General features: G+C 39.5%; 1 protein-coding gene across 2 annotated transcripts; it reads left to right on the top strand.

Annotated features, from left to right (window-relative positions):
* The first annotated feature begins 118 nt into the window (after nucleotides 1-118).
* ptenb (phosphatase and tensin homolog B) lies at nucleotides 119-22,021 on the top strand. 2 transcript variants are annotated; one of them, XM_065242570.2, is made up of 10 exons: nucleotides 119-882; nucleotides 8,204-8,288; nucleotides 8,690-8,734; nucleotides 8,978-9,021; nucleotides 9,131-9,369; nucleotides 10,508-10,649; nucleotides 13,907-13,975; nucleotides 15,375-15,541; nucleotides 15,689-15,910; nucleotides 18,803-22,021. In XM_065242570.2, exons 1-10 carry the CDS (start codon nucleotides 804-806, stop codon nucleotides 18,977-18,979), a joined length of 1,269 nt encoding a protein of 422 aa, XP_065098642.1. In that variant the 5' UTR covers nucleotides 119-803; the 3' UTR covers nucleotides 18,980-22,021. The 2 variants fall into 2 exon arrangements, with proteins under 2 accessions (XP_065098642.1, XP_065098643.1); XM_065242571.2 differs by lacking the exon at nucleotides 13,907-13,975 and having other exon boundaries at nucleotides 120-882.
* The last annotated feature ends 557 nt before the right edge of the window (nucleotides 22,022-22,578 follow it).

Genomic DNA, 22,578 nt, shown 5'->3' on the forward strand with positions numbered 1-22,578 from the left:
CTTAATAATATTTTAATTTACCGACATCGAGAGAATTCCGAAATTCTAGCGTATGTTCATGAAATATTGCATTCGTGGAACTATTTTGAACGGCGGACGAATATGTTACCCTACGTCATCTTTTTTCAATGGGAAGCCATGATGGAAGTTTGAGAGTTGAACAGGGGAGAGGAGAAGCGGAGGAAGTGGATCTGGACTGAAGAGTGTGCTGAATCGCTCCTACGCGATATTTAAATATAACGTTTTTAATTTCTTGGTGGAGGCTGTCACCTTTCATTTCACCTGTTGGAACTTAATCTTCGCGGATGATTGAAATTTTCGATGGCTTTTATATTTTTAAGAATGTGTAGACGAGCTAGCGCGCTAGCCGCTGAGGCTAGCAGCTAGTCGTACGGTCTCACAGACGGAGCGCGAGTCGAGCGCAAGCGGGGCTCCGTCAACCCTTGAAGTCCAAGCGCCCGGAGAGGATCGTCTCTCCGCCTTTCTGCTCCACCACGGCGGCTACGGTGAGACCAGAGACTTGCCGTGCATTTGAAACACTGCGGTTCGCGACTTGGGGAGTTAATTGTCTTTTCACCTGGGGCTCGTCTGAGCAGCGGACGGCATTTTGGAAGCCGGGCCTGTGGTGGTTTGGAGCGAGGCCCTTGATGAGAGAGCCACAGCAGACTCCATTCTAGTTAGCAGGTGAGCTAGCTGGTGACTGAAAGGACTGCTAAACGAGCAGCTCATAAAGGCCACCGATCGCGCAAAAAGCAACAATACTCTCTCTCACACTAAATACGTTAAAGACTCCTGTCACAGCCATGGCTGGGATCATAAAGGAATTTGTCAGCCGAAACAAAAGGAGATACCAGGAAGACGGGTTCGACTTGGACTTGACCTGTATCCTTACTGATCAATCAAATGTTCCTGTTTAGTCTATTGTGTAAAAATCCGTGTCTGCAATGAAGGTAAAGGCTTACATTGTGTTAAGCCTCTAATGATTCTCTGAAGATGCAGAAAATGTGCGTTTGTCGTTTTTATAAGTGTTATGCAGAAACTATTGACACTACCACTTAGTCACCGACTGGAGCTTGACTTGATCTGGATCGATTGGTTTCTGTAGCAGGATCAAGTCAAAGCCGGCGCTGGTTAATTTCATGTCAAGTTGTCAATTTAAACATGTTCCTAAGCAGACAGAAAATCAACTGCACATGCAGTCATTGTATTTGTACTGTGCTCGTTTGCAACTTAACATTCATCTATTTCACTTTGAGTCTATGGCTAACTACAATATATTGAGATTGTAAATGGTCATTTTTGTATTCTTACGTAATCTGATCTGTCGATTGAGAGCTAATCGGTAATCCTAGACGCAAAACGACCCAATTTCTAGCTCCTCGCACGAAACGCAGTTTGGGGATTTAAAACAAAAGATCCGTCGAGGGTTCACTGGCCTATATAATGCGATGGATTAGATGAAATGCACGAGCGGTGTCACACAAAGAGCCGTTGCATCAGCTGCGTGCATCAAATACATATCGCGCTTCACTTGGGAGCAGTTTTAAGAAAAACTGCGTCCGTCGACACGCTTGCACACAAAAGGAAAAGCTGTAGTATTTAAAGTATGTCTTTTGTAACCAAACGATTCACGCAGTCTTATTACACTATGATGGATCCTTTAGGTGTCTGCTGCGTTTTATTATAGAAACGTCATTGATGCCTGCGCAGTGTTATGTGCCGTATGTCAGTGTGGTTTGTAATGAAGCAAATGTTTAGGATGTATGACGATCGTAGGGTTGTTCAAATAGGTTGTGTGGTTGTAGATAAAGCGGGTGATTCAGTGTGAATTTTCTTTTTAAATGAACAACAATCAAAGCAGAAAGGACAGTTAGAGGACGTGATACCATCATCCAGCTATTCTTCCTTTACATGACAATATAACAAATGGCTGTATGAGTCTCTGGAATATCTTAATTCACAAAACATATTTGAATTAACAACTGTATTTGCAATTTTGCTTTTAGGCTTAGTAAATTTACACGAGTAGCCTATGAATGAATCGATTTGCGTTGACATTGATTTTTGTCCTGCATGTTGAGATGGTGTGTGGGCTCACTGAATTGACACATTGGATTTGGCCTTTTATTGCATCATGCTATGCGCTCATTGCATTGTAAATACGTGCTGCCAATTAATGAAGTGCATACATCTTTCTCACAGAAAGAATACCTACAGTGATAAATATGATGAATTACTTAATTCTAGCACCACCTTCATTTGGTACGGATAAACACTGTCCAAAGCTAAAATTAAGAAAATTTTAGTGGCAAAAAGTGGTAGCTGATAAAATATAACACATCAGGTCATGTAAATATAAAGGTAGCAGGTCCTCCATGTTTATTAGGCTCAAAACAAGACAATTGTTCTACTTGATATGATCAGATATACAATTTTTGGATTTTATGCCCAGCTTTTTTTTGTGAAAATGGTTGAGGGGCAATATTGACCAAAATTCATATCTCGTCATTTTGGAATAGATGGCAGTACACGATAAATGTTTCATGAAGTGGGATAATATGCAAGTTAAAGCCTTGTGAGATGCTTGTTAATTTAAAACAGGGCATGATGAAAATAAAATCCAAAGATAGGGGATTCATCCCTGTTTGAAAATATACAGCTGCACAAGTTAACATTCAAGCTTGTTGGAAAGATCAGGCAGATTTTCTGTTGCAAAGCAGGAGGGTCATATCAGACAATACCTATATAGATGGTATTGTCTTATCCTGCTGGGAAAACACTGATACCAAAACTATAGCATCCTAGAAAATGGCCTATATGAGGCTGTGGTCCTGTTTACATTAGACCATTTCCCTCCCAACACTCAAAATCACTCACTTTGTTTGTAAATGATGGTTGTGGTTGTTCTGATCACGTTATAGGTCAAAGGACATAAGGGTCATATGACAGTAAAAACATGGCGGATGAAGTATGTCCGAAATGTAAACCTACTGCACATGTACATACTATATCGAACATACTGTTTTAACAATTTAAGACTGAAGTATGCTCTGTTTTTTACGCGGATGCAGGGATCCACGGACAGTGCGCATGATGAAGAGTGCACACGTACTGTACACGAACCGCAAGATTTTTGAAACCCAGCAGCATACATTGTTTGCGTAGGTCGCGCATGCGCCTACAGGAGAATGTAGCCGGGAGATGCATCGTGTTTTGTCACATTACGCTTGTGTCAAACGTGTGTACACGTACGAGTCAAGTAAACTATACTTTACAAGGCTTGTTCGTTTGACTGCGCATGTACCTTTGCATATAAACACGTGTAAAAATGACTAGACTATAGCTAAAGCAGTAGATAATTAATCTTATTCACTACGTACTGTCACAGTACATGATTTCATATGTGAAGATTTTTTTTAGGTGGAGGTTAAACAAATGGTCTTTACTACAGCTGCAGAACTGTTTCACACAGTAGTAACAACTTTGTTTCTGTGCAAAGCAACAATATAACACATAGTGACAAGTTGTTACCATGCTCAATATTAGAATGACAGCGTTTGCTTTGTAGCTGGTTATTTACTGCAATATAAATAGCATGCGTCATATCCGGTATTCACTGTTAGTGATTATGACGACAGTGATTTTTATATATAGATCATTTAGATCTGTATTTCATTTACCAAATAATTTGCTTTGATGTATACGTATACGTTTTTTCTTTACGATTTCCAGTCTTTGTTGATCAAAGCATTCTTTATGACCTCTGAAATTAAACTAATCCGGTACCCTAACAAAAACCTTTTGCATGTTAACATACATTTTAACTGTAAACAGTTGGAACAGATGACAAAAGGAGCCACTGTCATCTGCAGGGACTTTAAACATTCACTTATCCATGATTCCATCACATTGCGTATGATTATCCATTTAACATCAGAACCTTGTTTTTCCTTTGATTTTTTGCAGTAAACATCAACAAATTGGTGGTTAAATGAATTTAGGATGTTCTCATATCACGCTTCATCAGATGGTCCACTTTAAAAGACCCTGTGCATGCCACTGCGCACGAGAGTTTGTTCACAGTGTAGTGGATGTTTCTTTTCAGTTTTGGAGTGTTATCCAAGTACCAACATGTAAACCATTACACCAGTCAGCACAGGAAGATCATGCTTGATAAACATGCAGTGTTTCTGTAGCTCAGATGTGTAGCTCCTTGCTTTGGCAGCACAAAGGCTATCGGTTAGAATTTTCAAGGTGCACATTTACTGATAAAACGTATAACTTAAGTACACTGTTTGTCGCTTTGAATTGAAACTGGTGCCAAATGCATAAATGTAGTGTGTCATTTTTTGTGTTCCAGTTGTAGATGTATTTGTTAGGGTGCACTCACACTACCAAACCGCACCTGGGCGCGTTGACCCCCAAAGCCTGGTTCATTTGACTAGTTTGATGATTGCTCTGCACCGTGCCCGGGCGCGGTTTGGTTAATCGTGCCCTGGCCGGCTTGCAGAGGCCGCGCGGATCGCGCAGTGTGATCGTAAATCGCACCAGAGCACCGTTCAAAGGGAAAGACATCAATTGCCTTCATCTGCCTTTCTTAAAACTGAATGTCTGAGGTACACGCATGATGTATCAACTAGTGCTGCAACGACGCGTCGACGTGATCGATTACGTTGACTATGAAAATACGTCGACATGCGTAAAACGCGTCGCTGTTTACATTCATTTTCGCGTAATGGCGGCTTCTGCTCCTGGCAGTGTTATCCATACATTATTTGTTTGTGTGCGCCACAAAATCAACAATGGCCGCAACATTTACATTTTTATTTTCATTTAAAACTGCTTCATTTATTGTTATGAGCGCTCGGTTGTGCCTCTCTTGTGCACGCGCGCTCTCTCTCTTTCTCTGCGTGAAGCCCCTAGACAGCGCCTCTCATACATGACACTGAGTAAAAGAATTAAAAGTTGGCTGTGTTTTCCATGCGGATTCCTCAGTGTACTTGCATTTTCACGTAAACGTCAGATGTTACTGGCAGAGAAGACGACTGATTCGAGTTTATCATGAAAGGTTTGCTGTGTTTTCCCACAAACACTGGTTCTCTGTGTGCTTGTGCGCGAGCTGTCTCTCCTATGCCCGCGCATGCCTTCTGTAGTAACTGTGTAAATGGCAATTTTTTAATTTGCGCCGAATTGTCTGCGAAGTCGCGTTTATAAATCAAGATTTATGAAGATTTATGAAGGTGAACTTGGACAGACTATGTTTCCGCTGTCTCCACCCAAACACTTTTCTTTTTCTGTGAAAATCATTCCAAACAATATAATTAAATATGTCTTCCTGCATATTGTTCACCTTGCTTATTCTGAAGTCTCGCGAGATTTCCTATGTTCACAGTCAAGACTCTAGTTAAAATCTGTTTGTGTGTGGTGTGCTGTCTTTGAAACATTATGGCACACCACACACTATAGGAGCAAAACAGTTAAATGTAGGATTTTTTTTCTCATGTTAGTGGTCTATCACATTTTGAAAATGTTACAAGATGTAAAAAATCTTTTGGTGTGTACCCAGCATAAGCAAAATAATAGGCATGTGAGAGGGCTGTGTGTCATCGCGCACCAAACAACAAAAAAACACAGAGGCTGCGTCCGAAACCGCATACTGTATAGTAGGTACTGAATAAAATGAATTACCTACTTACTTGCCGTTAAAACAGTAGGTATAGTATGAATCCTTGTAGTATGAATGAGATTCGGACGTACTACATCCGCCATGTTGCTACATCACGTGACATACGTCGTCATCACGTCATGTCATTCCAGCGCGAAAACAGCCGCATGATATTCTTCTTCGTTGGATAACTCCTCTGCCAGGGCATCATGGGATAGTGAAGTGTCCATCGTATGCACACTACAAAATCTAACCGGAAGTAGTAGGTCATCCGGGTACTTTTCGCATACTGTTTTTCGAATACTGTGTATTCGGACATACTACTCACCTCGCCTACTGCATTTCACGTACTATATAGTATGAAGTAGGCGGTTTCGGACGCAGCAAGACTAACATTACGACGGGCTCCAGTGTTAAGAGAGCGCTTTACTTCCTGTTTTCTTCAAAACAATCGCATCATAATAACGAAAGAGTGCCTGGGCTTGGGTCGCTCGAACTGTTTGGTTAGCCCTAATGTGAGTGTGCCCCTAGAGTCCTTTGTTACAAGTTATTACAAGAGAAAAACTGCTGTTAATATATAATACGCTGTTATATATATAAAATGGTTTGTTTGTAGGTTCATATTGGATTCAGATCTTAGCTGATACCTACAATTGTCAGACCTTACATTTATAAATGTCTATACATAGACTCTTTTTAACATTCATACATTTATGATGATTGCTGTCAATTCTGTTCAAACTTGAGTGGAGTTTGTTTGCTTTAGCAGGGTTTGACTTGGTGTTGTGTTTGGTAATAAAGTGCAGCATGTTTATGTCAGGTTTAAGGAGTGATGTACTTTTATGGCACACGCTACAGAAAGGTGAGGAAGGAAAGTGATTCCAGGCCAGTTTGAGGCACAGTGTGATTTATTTAGTGCCCCTGTGTGGCCCTCTGGGTTAGAGGTCTATGCATTGGTCTCTTACAGTGAGGACCATCTGTTCTATATTACCCAGGATCCTGTTATTCGACCTCTCATTGCACAAGTAAAAGTTAAAGGGATAGTTCACCCAAAAAAGAAAATTCTCTCATCATTTACTCTCATATTGATACAAACCTGTATAAATGTATTTATTTGGATGAACACGAAGGAAGATATTTTGAGGAATGTTTGTAACCAAACCATTCATGAGCTCCATGAACTTCTATAGTATTCTTTTTTCCTACATAATTTCAGGGCTGTGTGTTGTATCTCTCTCACCTCTACCTTTTGTAATACTGCAGCTTCATTCTTAACACTCTTAAAGAAATTGTTTGTACAAAGTGTGAAATCTGAAGTTTGATTAAAGGTCCAGTGTGGATTTTTTAGCAGCATCTAGCAGTGAGCTTGTGAATTGCAACCAACCTCAATTTCAGGGATGTGATTTTTCTGTATAAATACAGATTTCTGACAGGCAAGTGACATCAAAGTACCACAAGAGTGATTTGAGAAATCATAAGGAAGTCTGCTTTCGAATCGCTCTCGTTACTGTGATGTCATCCGCCTTTTCTGTGTTCTTCATCATGCGCGTGCTTGTTGCAGATGCGTAGAGTGACTACATTCAGGATGTTAAGTCATCAGTCGAGTAAGACACATTCTTTTTTGTCTTTGGCCAATCACATGCCTGTATATTGAAAATCATAAAGCAAAGCTGTCAAAGTTCAAACTGACATTGGAGCTCATAGTGTAGTGGACAGTACTGTGACGTGGCACAAACTTTTTTTTGATTCCTGGCTTGAGGTCCATTGTGGCTCCCGTTCCCCTCTTTGCAATCTATGCTTGTACTTTTCTGTTCTTTCCTTTCCATACTATCCAATTGAAGGCAAAATATCCCCCCAAAAACAAAAATATCTATATGACAAAAAGTACTATGAAAAGATTACTAAAGTCATCCATACAACTCATATGCTACGTTCGAAGTCATCTGCTCGGAGAAGGACTACAGAAATCGTATTTTTTCGCAAAACGGCATTCATGTAAATCCGAGGCTAGTGCTTCTGAAGACCTTGTATGTTTATTTGAGGGCTTCAGCAAACGGGCAATTTTAGTGAACAGTGACAGTGCTCCATTCATATGGCTTCAGAAGTCTAGTAATAAGATGGATTATTAAGCTTGACAGGTCAGGTCCCCCTTTCTTTCCGTTATATGGGGGAGAGTGGCCAGGATTTATGAGTTTACTTGCATTACTGTGTTTCACAGAAGAAAAAAGAGATGTCATGGACATTTGGAACAAGGCTATGTAAATCATGACACAATTTTTACATTTATGCATTTGGCAGATGCTTTGATCCAAAGTGACATACAGTGAATTTAAAGGTATACATTGTGTCAGTATGCCTGTTCCCTGGGGAACAAACCCATGAACTTTTGCACTGCTAACACAATGCTCTACCAAGTGAGCTACAGGAATATTTATATTTTTTGTTCATGTTTTAATCAGATATATAAAGTTGTGGTTTTAAACTATTATGAGTTATCCAAGAAAAGCATCTACATATTTCCTTGACACACTTATCTAGATATTTATCCGAATATCATAGCGATGGGGTTTCCGGCCGAAAGGCTAGAGGGTGTCTACCGAAATAACATAGATGATGTCGTCCGGTAAGTTTTTTTTATTCTAACATAAATTACACAGCAGTTCTTTAATTTTTCACTGTCTATGTTCAATAATATTTGTGTGATCCTGAAAAGGCAAGATTGTTTTGATATGCAAAAATGTTGGACCATGTCTGTCTAAAAAAAAAACCCTGCTAACAGTACCAAAGTACACTGCTTGTGTTTGTGGTACTTATCATTTAACATAAAGGTTTTACCTATTGTTGTGTTCCCAAAGCAAACAAGTGCCATACTGTTATGTAGTCATTGTATGTGATACTTAGCCTTTAACTGAACTACTGTAAAAAAGTGTGAATAACCAGACTGACGAAAGTGAGACAGAGTCAAAATTTGTACAGTTTCACCAAAATCACATTGTTGATATTATTGTTCTTTTCCTTTTGCAGATTTCTCGATTCAAAGCATAAAAATCATTACAAAATATATAATCTGTAAGTTTGTTTTAAATTACTTCAGTTTTCTGATATCCAAATGTCTTTAACCATGTTTCTGCAGAACATTTCTTGCTGTCATTTTAACAGAAATGCTGTAATGATGTTTAATTCAAAGTATACATATTTTGCATGGATTGCATTGTGTTAGTTATTCAGCTGAGGTTACTGATTTTTGCAGTTATGCGATGTTTGTCAACTTTACATTACATTAAACTTTTGCACTCATCTTTTTCTGTTTAGATGTGCAGAAAGACATTATGATGCTACCAAATTTAATTGCAGAGGTAAGTGATTTGAAATGCAGCTCTTCACAGATCTGACTCTAAAATGTGATGTTATTTTGTTTCTGTTAATGATGAAGGTTTGTAATTGGACTCTGTTTCTCCTCTGCAGTTGCACAGTATCCGTTCGAGGACCACAATCCTCCTCAGCTAGAGCTTATCAAACCTTTCTGTGAAGATTTGGATAAGTGGCTCAGTAAAAACGACAATCACGTAGCTGCCATTCATTGCAAAGCTGGAAAGGGGCGTACGGGTGTCATGATTTGCGCGTACTTGTTACATCGAGGCAAATTCAAAAAAGCACAAGAGGCTCTGGACTTCTACGGTGAAGTTAGGACCAGAGATAAGAAGGTGATTGGCTTTCTTTTTAAATGGTTAGGTTTTCTCACTTAAAACCATAAAATTAACAGTTATTTATCTAAATTTGTGTTTTTGCTTTGTAATAACAATTTAGGGCTCAACGCAAATAATTAATTATACTGGCCCGGTTGGGCCAGTGGTTCAGGTTTTTACTTGCCCTCACTGGCCTCAATAAAAAATGTTTTCAGTGTCACATATTTACTAATAATAATTTATAAGTCAAAAATAATTCTAAAGAAAAAAGCTCCCAACTTTTCTGTTTTTACCTGTAAACAGACAGCAAACTGCAAAATATTGCATTGTTTCTTACGTCGTGTTTTACCCAAGTAAATGTCTGCTTTCAAGGTGTAAAATAATTAGGGATGCACCGATAGGATATTTTTAGGCCGATACCGATTTAAACAGACAACTTCTGGCCGATACCGATATTAAACACTTGTATACAATACTATACAGCTGGTCTATAAGCTAGTTTATTTCTGTATCAAATAATTTTTACTGAACATGGATTGGAACTAATTAACATTCAACTGCCCAACCTAATAAGAGAGGCACAAATTAAGCTAAAAAAAATAATAAGACAGCATGACAACCTTCAAAGGTGGTTTTTGCTATTCAGCAATTATTTTATTAACAACATTAACTCATATTTTTACATATAATAGATTTCTTTATGCAGTTAATTAATAAACAATCGGTATCGGCCTTTATCGTGCTACTGCCGATATGCCGATGGTTTCAAATTCATCAAAAATCGGTCGATAAATATCGGCGGCCGATACATCGGTGCATCACTAAAAATAATATACATTGATGAAAAATATATTTTAGTGACTGATGGAGAAGCACTGGCCCGAATGTCTCTCATGCTTGCCCCGGGCCACCGGGCAGTCCTTTATGTTGAGCCCTGCAATGTCACTGGTTTTGATAAATAGGTTAAATGCATGTGGTGATTCATTCTTCAAATAATCCTTTTTGACTAGGTCATTGGCTTAGGTCACCTGTTTTGAAAATTCTTAATATTAAAAATGGCATAATGCAACATGACAGTCACACAACGAAATTCATGTTGTTAGGACCACAGAGATGTTTGCTTTGCTTTAACACTTAGGGTTCTTTTGTTTCACAGGGAGTGACTATTCCCAGTCAGAGGCGATATGTGTACTACTACAGCCACCTTCTGAAGAATAAGTTGGATTACAAACCTGTGGCCTTGCTCTTTCACAAGATGGTGTTTGAGACGGTGCCCATGTTCAGTGGAGGAACATGCAGTAAGTTCTCACTTTCTCTCTATGATATATATTTGTGCCTGGTCTTGTTTTACACCTGATATTACCATCTTTGGCGGTCAGGTGAGACCGATTGCTGTTTACACCTGGTATTAGCACAAGTCTCAGATGTGTCCCCTATGATAGGAATTCCAAGGATAGAGTCTGATTGTGTGACCACATACATCACTTGTTACGTTAGTGATGATTAGGTGCAAAAATTAAAACGATAAAAGAAATAAAGAGAAAAGAATGTTGGTGTGCTGCTGCTGCTGCTTCGAATACTTTCAGTCTTACTCCAAATTACGTTTAGTGCCAAGTACTCATTGTCGTCTTTAAGCTACTGTATTATCTTTACGTGATTTGTATGTTTTAAATTTTTCAAATGTTTATTTCTTTTGAAACTGCAAAGTTGAAAACTTTGTAGTACATTGATTGATGGTAAGTAGGCCGTCCTTTCCTTTTGAAAGTAGATTGGTATTTACATGTGGTTACATGAGTTTTCAACATCAGAGTGTGGTTTAATCCGATCACAAACTGACCCAGTTTACACTTAGAATTTGGTGCTATCCACTTCCGCTCACTTTGCCCTGAACAGCTCTTAATACCAGGTGTAAATATTGCCCCTCTCAGCCGGTTACAGCTGAAGCCCGGAGTATAGGCTGTTTTTTTACGTGTATGTGAACGCAAGCCTGTGCGTTTGACCGCATGCGTACAAAGTATAGTTCAGCTGTGTCCCAATTCAGGGGCTGCGACCTTCTAAGCATGCGACCTTAAATATGAGCACTCGGTCTTTCAAGGTGGCAGCCTCAGAAATCCGCGAAGAGAACTGAAATGAGACGGTCTAACCTTCGGACGACCCATAATTGGCGTCACCTGCTGCGCCTGTCAGCAGGACATAGCGGAAACGTTTCTGACTTATTAAAATAAATATGAAATCAGAAAAATATTAATTTAGTTTAGAAAATATGACACGTTGATGTAGATTAAACTATTCAACAGTATATTAAATTAAATTAATCAACCTTAGAAATATATGCATCATAAAAATAATAATATTAACACAAAACATAACTTATAATACTAAAACAGTGACAAACTTTTTTTGATAAATACACACTTTTATTTAATGAAGGTTTTAATTGTTTATTTTAGAATATCCAGCTGCCGTTGCAGCCGCGCAATGAATCTTGGGATATCCTCCGCTGTTAAGGATCCATTCCTTCTATCCTTAACAGCGCGGAGAAATGAGGACGCATTTTGAGGCTTCATTCTAAGCATCCTTCGAATTGGGACGGCCTTACCAGCCTGAAGTCGCGCTGCTGTGACGCAATCGGTCTTAAAATACGTCCTTAGAAGGTCGCAGCCCCTGAATTGGGACACAGCTTTTGACTTGTAAGTTTACACAGACGTTTGACGCATGCGCATTGCGATTAGAATTTAATGCATCTCTTGGGTTACATACTACATTCTCCTGAAGGCACATACATGACCTATGCGTAAAAGTTTTAACAGTCTAACTTTTCTTTTGATGAAAAGTGCGTCTCGCAGACCCTCACGAACACGTAAAAATTGACTATTCTTCTGCCTTTACACTCAACTAGGGCTGGGCGATATGACTGTATATTCTGTTATTGCGGAATAAAATGTCAGACATAACATAATTTTTCTATACCGTTACATACTGCGAATGTAAATGAGTGGGCGTGGCTAACTCTGCATTCCCGCATGTTAGACTTTGATTGTGATGAAGAAACATATTCATTTGTTATGCGTGGATTATTTTACAACTTATTTGTGACATTTCATAATAATGTGGGGCTCGCTCTCTGTGCTCATGCAGCCGCAGTTTCTCGCACAGTGTCTCCCGAGGCGCGCGCAAGTGGCTGTGTTGCCAAATTAAGAAAGCTCTTCTCGCACAGAATGCTAATTGTTGTAAAGTTTTTTGCTGGAATGATGTAGTTTGACGCGCCATTTGCGCACTAGTTCAAACATCTTTGATCAAAAAGACGAGAGAGACGCAATGTTAAAGGTCTAATAGAAAGTAGGCTAAAGGGGGCGTCAAGACCATAAAACAGACTTCATGGTCATCACATCATAGCACCTGTCATATTTATAATCTATATCCAGAGCCCCATCTCTCATATGCAGGTATTATCCTGCCTGTAGGTTTGTGCATATATTCATACCTGTTGTGTTCATTTTACATATTGCATATTTTTAATGTATTGTATGCATAAATACAAAATACAATGAATGCATACTATAGCTTCAATAGTCTATGAAATTAATATATCAATTAAAAACAAGATTAGGACTTTATCTGTTGTTATCTTCTTGAAATTTTTACTTTAACACTAACTTTAACTCTCCCATATTTTAAAACTGTAGTGAGCATTAAGTTAAAATCTATATGAGGGGAAATTTTTATATTCTCAAAACAACATAAACTGAATACATGTTTACCGTGAAAAATATCGCTACCGTGAAATAAAATTACTCATTACGTAAATTGGATTTTTGGTCATACCGCCCACCCCTACACCCAACCCTTTCGCTGCTGCTTTAAACCCAGCATTCACGTTGCTCAGAGACTCTCTGCCTTTTCTTCTTGCTTTACCTGTTCCAAATTCTGACCCACAATCTCCTACTTTCCTTTTCTGTTCATCTCGACATAAACCAGAATATCAAGTCTTGTCCTGATAGACCAGAATTTTACTTCTGCGCTTTAGTTTCTGGCGCTTTAAGTCATCTTCAAAGAATGTTCTTGAAAGGTGTCTGGAATGCCAGGACAAACGGAAGGATTTTCCAGGCCGTTCTCGAAAATCCTTTACCTGTACTGGCCGTGTAATACTGCATACGTGTTTCTCTGTGTGCGACTGTATCTCCCGTGGGCCCTATTCTGAACATGTCTATAGTAAAACTGACTGAGCCTGCTGTACGTGGTCTTCAGGTTTCAGGGCATTTGCTTAACACATGACAGAAAGGCTAAAGGGATACAGCTCCAGGATTGGATAATTTCTTTAATCATTCAGCCTCTGTTTATTCTTTGTAAATATTTTTAACGTGTATGTCTTTGTAATATCTGTTCAAGACTTTGCTAATGGGTGCAGTCTTAATATTTCACCTTTGTCGAGTCTCTTAAGGCTCTGCATGTGTGTGTACTGTGTTTTCAATATCTCTCTTCCCCTTCATAGTCCTCTCTCTCTTGCTTTGACCAGACTGCTGGACAGTCTTTAATCTCCTTCTTTTTCTCCAAGGGGATACTGCTGTAAAAAGCAAGAGCGAGCAGATTCCACATGGGTTCAGAAAAACCAATTGGCATTGGGGTAACAACAATTTTTTATAAAATATTTGTCATTTAAGTTTTGTTGGCCCTAGGCAGTATTACAGTTTAAAATGTTTTTGCCAAGTCGTAGCCACTTTTGGGTGGTCTTTTCAAATGAGCCATTTGGGAAGCGTGGTCTTGGTCAGCTGTTCTCAGAATAGGGCCCTTAGCATGCCATTATTAATTTGTCTTTTCTGTATAAATATTGCCAGCAGCGGCGCTCTCTCTATCCTGTTGTTTTCCTCTATGCTTTTCTTGTATTTCTTGTAACAAATGCGCATTAGCAAAAATGTTTGTAGGGATGCTCCGATCAGTATTTTGGCAGCCAATACCGATTTGTTGTCTTCGTGATCGGTCGAAATCAATGCCCGATACTGATTTTTTTAAACTGATATGCAAGCTCTTTGATGGCTGTAACTGTAAAAAAAAAAAATTCTATATAAAGTAATACCACAGATGTTGAAATTAAATATGCCTGTTATGTCTGTTAAAAGTAATGAAATAAAAACACTTTACAGTCTTTACTGTATGAATTAAATATGCACGCATTCATATGAAGTACATCATTTCTTCAGTGAAGAGCACAGAGTGATTTTATTGAGAGACGAATTAGGTTATAATACTCGCACTGTGTATAATACTCGCACTGTGTAAAAATGGTCTCTGAGGGCGCACTCACACTATCCAAACCAAACCGTGCTCGGGCGCATTTGACCCCCAAAGCCTGGTTTGTTTGACTAGTGTGATCGCTCTGTTCCGTGCCCGGGCGCGGATTGGTTAATCGCGCCGCGGCCGGGTTGCAGAGGTGGGCTGGAGCGCGGTTCACTTGGGCTCAGGCGCGGAAGGCTGTGGTGTGAGCGCAATTGTGCCTGAGCGCGATTCAAAAGGTGAACACGTCAGTTGCGCGACCACTCACCTTCATCTGCCTCCGTAAAAACCTTTTGCCTCGAGCAGCGGGGTTACGTTAATGTCCGAGCTGCACACGTGACAGATCAACTAAGCAATATGATGACATGTGAGAGGGCTGTCTGTAATCGCGCACCAAATGACTCAGAATAAAAAACACAGACTTGTGTCATTACGGTGGGTTCCAGTGTTAAGAGAGAGCTTTACTTCCTGCTTTTTTCAAAACAATCGCATCTTAATGACGAAAGCGCGTCCGGACTCGGATCGATAAGACGTACAGTGTGAGTGCGTGCATCTGGGGGAGTAGGGAGGGGTGACAATCGAGCTTCGGGCATGGTTTGGCAAATTTAGCGGGTACTGATCGAGTCATTCAATGCCGTTTATCGGCCGATACTGATCTGCGGCCGTTCGATCGGAGCATACCTACTTTTTTGTCTGTGTAACAAAGACCATACGCACAGAGCTGTACTGACAACTGCAATGTATTCTCTCAGATCCTCAGTTTGTGGTGTATCAGCTAAAGGTGAAGATCCACACGTCCAACCCAACACACACGAGGAGAGAAGAGAAATACATCTTCTTTGAGTTTCCACAGCCGCTGCCTGTTTGTGGAGACATCAAGGTGGAGTTCTTCCACAAGCAGAACAAGATGATGAAAAAGGTACGTGTCTATCCTCTCGTAACTCAAAAATGTTTGTGCGCCGTATCCTAAGGCTTTCTGCGTGGATACAGAAATTGCCTGTTGCAGTTGTTGTGCACATCCATTTCATTCCTTGTTTTTTGCTTTTTCTTCCCTGAAATGAATCAGGAAAAGATGTTTCACTTTTGGGTGAACACCTTCTTCATCCCTGGACCAGAGGAAGGCACCGAGAAGGTGGAAAACGGAGGTTTAGTGAAGGAACTGGATGGGATCCAGACCACAGAACGGGGAGAGAATGAAAAGGATTATCTAATCCTGGCTTTAACCAAGAATGACTTGGATAAGGCCAATAAGGATAAAGCCAACAGATACTTCTCTCCAAATTTCAAGGTGTGTTAAGCAGCAGTACTGGATAACAGTTTGTCTAATGTAGAAATGCAGTATTAAGCCCTATTTGGATGGTAATTGTTTCTTGTGGGCACATAAGGTATATTCATCATTTAGGGCACACTCACACTATCCAAACCGTGACCCAGTGCGATTGTCCCCCCTACAGGGTTCCCAGGCAAAAAAATTCAAGGCCCTGGGAAGTTTTTAAAAATATACATACATAGATACAGATCATTGAAAGTGCTTGAATCTATATTATGCAAGAAGTTTCTGGAAAAAATCCATATTATTCCCTGTGTAGGATGATATAAAAATTAGCAGAAAGTAAAACACTCTCTTAACGCTGGAACCCATTGTAATGTTAAGTCTGTGTTTTTATTCGGAGTCTTTTGGTGCGCGATGACATGCAGCCCTCTCACATGCCATCATATTGCTTAGTTGATCTGCCACATGTGCAGCTCGGATATTCACATAACGCTGCTGCTCACATCACAAGGTTTTTACAAAGGCAGATGAAAGTGAGTGGTCTCGCAATTGTAGGGGCAGTTGTAGCCTAGTGGTTAGAGCATTGGGCTTGTTACCCGAGAGTTGCAGGTTTGAGGCTCACGTGCGGCAGGTTGTAACTGTGGTGCCCTTACTTGCTCCCTGGGCGCTGGGATAGCTGCCTAATGCTCCAGGTGTGTGTTCACGACTTGCAGTGCATGTGTTCACTAGGGAGGGGTTAAATGCAGAGGTCACATTTCGATTATGCATTGCATGCTTGTAGGGCTGGGCGATAATTCGATAACGATAATTTTACCGATATAAACTTTTTCGATAAAACGATAAGGACAGTTCGATAAGTGATCGATAATGTTTAAGCACTGTGCGTAATGTTGCGCGAGCACTTCCGGATGCGGCACGCGCTCTTGGTTTACAATCACAGTGACAGTCAGACTTGAAGGAGTGGAAGATGAGGCAAGTTATTTATTTATTAGTAGAGACCTATGATTTTCGCGATGCGGATAACGCGGACGGAATCACGGAATCCAAATGCGCGGAAACATTTTCTTGTGTGTAATGTTGGACGCGCAAACAGGGTTCGTCAAACACAGCAGACACAGGTGCGTGCAGTATACTTTACTTTCATTCAGCGTCCGCCTTGCGCAAGCACACGTCCGCCCAGCTTTAAAAGTATATTTTCAGGACATTCACAAATTCAGGAAACAGGAAAAGCAGCAGATCCACCACTGCAGTGAATATAGTGTTTGGGTATGTGCGCTCCCACAGCAAAGTGACACCCTTGACATCCATTTATCAGCGTGTATAGATCGTATATGTATAACACACGCGTGATCACTGAACTAAGTTTTCTTTCTTGTTTAAGTGAACATAAACAGCTGTTACTCAGTATATTGAAACTTAAAGCAGTCTGTCTTGGGTCTTAAAGGGACAGTAGTCTGCTGCTTTTGTGTCAGAAATGTGTTGATTTCATAACAAATAGATTTACATTTAATACAGATGCATTAAAACAAGATTTTAGTTTTTGTATTTGTCATGTTCTGAATAAAAAGTAGTTTAAAACCATTATTAACTGTCTGTTTTTTACAATTTTCATTCAGGAGCAAAAATCTGCCTTTAAATTTGACAGGAGTAAAGATTCCTTATTTATCATGATAATTATCGATATCGACTGATATGGAAAACATTTTCTCGATAATTTTTTGAGTCATATCGCCCAGCCCTACATGCTTGCCAATCTTGTCACTTGTAATTGTCGTCTCTCCCTTTTAAACTGCGATTTGCGATCACATTGCGTGTTTCGCACCTGAGCCCAAGTGAACCGTGCTCGAGCCCACCTCTGCAAGCCGGCCAGGGCGCGATTAACCAAACCTAGAGAGCGATCACACTAGTCAAACGAACCAGGCTGTGGGGGTCAAACATAAGGTAATTTATATGTTAAACAATAGTCTTGTGTGATCCATGCAATAATAAGCTGCGAACAGTAACGCAAATTTTTAAGCTATTATATTTTGTTTGCTGTTTTTACTAGATAATATCATCTTGCAATATATACTATAGGCTATATATTGACATTGTCAGACTAAGTTAGCATTAGAAAACTTTAGTATGGTCCTGTATAAAGATTAACAGAAAAGATTAACAGAAATATATATGTGAGCTTGTGTCCTGTTTTTTGTCTGGTGCAGTGAACAGATCACTTGTCTTTTTAGGGTCAAAATAGCATTAAATTTTACTTTGTTGTTGTATTTGAGTATCCCAATAAGGGGTTTCTGTTTCATTTGCCGTAAAATGGTTAATTTTTTGTCAGTATTGTTCTGGTTCAGAACATTACTGATGAGTGTTATTAGATGTTTTATTATCTTAACTATATTAAACAGCAAAAAAAAAACCTTAAAATTGGTGTTATGGTTTGGTTTGCAGTTTATTGCATTGTTTTAACATGAATTACCTTCTCCGACATAATGGTCATATTAAAACGTGGTGGGCTGCACAAGATAAAGAGGAGGGCCTGGACCTCCAGTTGCCGATCCCTGATTTAGGGATTTTCAAATTTAAAATAAATGTTCATTTAAATCTATTTGATTGTTGGTTTTGATTGTTGGGTAAAGATAAGGGTTAGGCCATGTTGTCATGAATGTTCAAACACTTGTAAATAGTAATTATTTGAGGTATATTACGTTTAATATTATTTATTCTACCCGAATGTGTGTGATGTAGGTATTACATTTCATTTGTAGTGGTATTAAAAAGGTCTTAAAAACCCTTAAATTTAGGTTTGACAATCCTGGGGGTACCCTGCTCATTAGAAACAAACTAATACTGTCCGAAAAGGGCTTTATTTATTAATAGTTTGTATCTGCTGCTAAAACTGTGTTTTTTCCTCTCTAGGTGAAGCTTTACTTCACGAAAACAGTGGAGGAACCATCCAACTCGGAGGCCAGCACTTCTACATCTGTAACCCCGGATGTTAGCGATAATGAACCGGACCATTATAGATATTCTGACACAACGGACTCGGACCCAGAAAATGAACAATTTGACGACGAGCAGATTACAAAAGTTTGAAATATTTTTATGGGAAGAAAAGACATGCGTAATAGAGTTGTATAAAGGATAAAACTTGAATACGAACTGAAAGCAAGTACATTTTTCCAAACAGAAGTAGGACACACGTCACCGGTTTTAGGGACATAAATGCTGACCAATTATTTTTTTCGTTCGTTCACCCCCTTCTCCATGAAGTATCAACACTGATGTTCCGTGGAAAACGTGTCAGTAGCTATTATGTAAATACATCGTCATGCCGTAACGAAAAAGAAACCCCATTCTGGATGGGAGATCGTCTATGGGAGAATTCAGTGGAGGTCGAAATTTGCTGCTCCCCATCACCTGTTGAAACCAAGGCCAGTGCTTAAATCAACCTCCTTCATGCCCTCATGTCTGTGCTTATCTACCTACTGTGAAGTTTTTCCTCATGCTGTTGAAACGCCAGCATTTTTCATTTGGGTTGTTCAGTGGAAACTTACAACATTTGTCTATCTGGATTCATCATTATTACTACAGTGCTAATGATTCTTCTACAGTAAGCTACACAATATGTATTATTGTCATTTTCCTTTCTTTTTAATGCAAATACACACAAACAACATGGAAACCAGTGTTGCAATAATGTTAACACTATAGCTCATCAAAGAAGGTGTGCATGTTATTGGAATCCATATTGTCTAATAAATGCTATACAATGTTTTTCTAAAAGTGTTTTTTGAAGGAAGTCATTGCCATCCTACGTCCTCCTTACGGCTTCTGCATACGAGATTTGAATCTGTAAACAGTCACTTCATTTTATAACTTCCCCTTGTCCACTGGCACTTGTTTAAATCCATTTTTATGTTTTGTTTTCAGTTCCTAACAGTTAACGATCTAAGCTCGCAGTAGCTTCTGAATCAGAATCAGAATTGCGTTATGGAAGCTAGCTGAACTTCGCTACACCTAGCGTAGAAGCAAATGGGATGCCATGCCAACTGGTTGCTCGGATTACAACATTTCATGCATGGCATTGCAAACTAAGAAAAGCCCTTGAATGTATCAACCTTGGATGCAAGTTTTGATTTTGTTCGACAGCATTCGCAAACCTTCAGCCTTGGCTGTCGGACATCAGAGCTACGGTTCCCTAAATCGTGTTTGTAGCCTTATAGTCCGTGATCTAATGAAATCTGGGTCATACGTTTATCCAGCAAAGGTGCTTACAAACTGCAGATGTATACTCAATTCGGTGCGAATCTCATGGTGCATTTAAACGCACTGCGGTGCGTGTTCGTAACTGTTAGCCGCACTTGCGTGCATAACCGATAGTCTTCAACTCCAATCTGATGATGTCCCTGGCTAGATAGAGTTCATTGTGTTTTTATTTCATACCTCTTCTTGAAGGCCACAGGCCTCGTTCTGTTTGGATGGAAACAACATAGTGCAGCTACAGATTTGACAAAGTCCCGTGCTTGCTTCGGAAATATTAAAGCCCTATATATGAGAATATTTAAATGTATAATTTACTTTTAAGCATGCCAAATCTTTTTTTAGCACATCTCGCTGTTGAGGTCAGGCGAAAAATGAAAAAGACAAAAAACTTTCTCAGTCTCTTGGGCAAGAATCTTTACCGAGGGTAGTGAGTAAGCTGCCTTTTTCCTGTACTGTTAGCATTCAGGCTTCACACTAGTCACCAGCCCATCTCACCTTCCTTAGAGAAAGAATACAAATCCCAGATGTGAGGAGTAAACTCGGCCTTCAAACATGTGATTGTACACTAACCAATCCAGGAAAAACTTTCTTTTTGTTTACATTTCAGATCACTGAAAACCTGCCAAATTAAGCTTGATTTTTTTTTTGTAGAGGCGGGGCTCACGGGAGGTATTCTTTGCTTTACTTGAAGTTGACAATGCTTACTCTTCTACTGCTTTGATGCCCTACCATTCTGCCCAAGCACTGACTTATTTAAAGCTACTATACAAGAGCAACATATTGTACTAGACATGTGCACTGTTACAGGTTTTTGCAGGGTTTCAGTCAGCGGTCCACAGTATTTTTATTTTTAGTCGGGTTTTATTTTTTTACGGAAATGCTCACAGCAATCAGACGTACGAGAGCGGGGAAAGAAAAAGTCTTGGTGTCCATTACTTTTGTCGCTGTGCATCAACATAGAATCAAATGTGTTATTGACTGAAAATGTTTTTAGGTTTTTTTAAGAAAGCATAAAATAAAATAAAAATAAATAATGCAACTATTTATGAAAGTATTCAGTCACTTTCCGACAGAGATCTTCGGCAGATTTTCCGTTATCATAGTCCTCCCTAACACATGCACATGACTTCTTTCGGATGTTTAGCGCTTTAACGTGTGACAGACTACCCGAGGGCATAACGATCTCGCATTAATCCTTAGGCCATTTCTGCCACACGAGACACTTCATTTAGCCACAGTACCTTAACATGCAAAACCTCGGACATCCTTTACGTGGCACGGGTGTGTGGAGCTCACAGGCAGCATCAGAAATTCATTTCAGGTTTAATGAAAAACAAGAAGTCTTCAAAGGTGCCAGTGTATATGTTTCACGTCACTCTTTCTTAGCTGATTCGTGCAATATGTTGTATGCCTGTGGTTGCCACAAAGTGCCTCATGTTTACAGAAGAATAAAAGTGCTTGCTTTAGAAATCGTGATAGTACATAACGTCATGCATGCGGATGGATGGGGTGGTACTGTGCACTAAATCGTCCGGCAGCAGGGGCCCTTTGGACTTCGGTCATGCTCCATTTGAACCCATTCCCCCCCATGCCCCAGAGGTTTCTTATAATGTAAACTCGGTATATTTTCAGTCTTCGAGAAAACAGCCTTACTCCATTTAAAGCCTGTTCGGATACTATTGTGCTGTGCAACAGTTGCTCTGTGTGTGATTGCCTATGCACTGAGTACACAAACCAACCATGTATGAAATATTGTACAGGTAATCATGTTGCTCATACAAATGACATGTTTGTTTGTAATTGTATGTGTAAACTGCCCTTTATCTTAGTGTTATAAACTCCACATAAATCCAATAAAGTCTCATTCTTGTCGGTTTGTTGTTTTATTGACATACAACCTTCAGTGATGTACATTTAAGCATTCTGCAGCAACTTTCATCCTGGGAGGGCATTTAAAGGAAAAGTTCACCCAAAAATGAAAGTTCTGTCATCATTTTGAGTCACTATCATGTTACAAACCTGTATAGATTTCTTTTGTTCTGATGAACCCGAAAGAAGATATTTTGTGGAATGTTCATAATCAAACCGTTCATTCACTTCCATAGTATCCTTTTTCCTACTATGGAAGTGAATGGGGTTCACGAACCATTTGGTTACAAACATTCCTCAAAATATCTTCCTTCATGTTCATCAGAACAAAAAAATTATACAGGTTTGTAACTAAACGAGAGTGACTAAAGGATGACATAAGATCTTTCAGTAAATAAAATATAAGGATTTGGGGTCGACCTCATTCAAGTCCAAAAAAATTTGCATCCATCCTTGACCAAACGAATCCAAACAGCTCCAGGGTATAAACAAAGCCCTTCTGAGGGCAATCCGTGTGGTTTTGTCATAGAAATATCAATTTTCAAAACTATGAAGCCAAT

The sequence above is a fragment of the Paramisgurnus dabryanus genome, chromosome 1 (genome assembly GCF_030506205.2).
Source record: "Paramisgurnus dabryanus chromosome 1, PD_genome_1.1, whole genome shotgun sequence".
Taxonomy (NCBI): Eukaryota; Metazoa; Chordata; class Actinopteri; order Cypriniformes; family Cobitidae; genus Paramisgurnus; species Paramisgurnus dabryanus.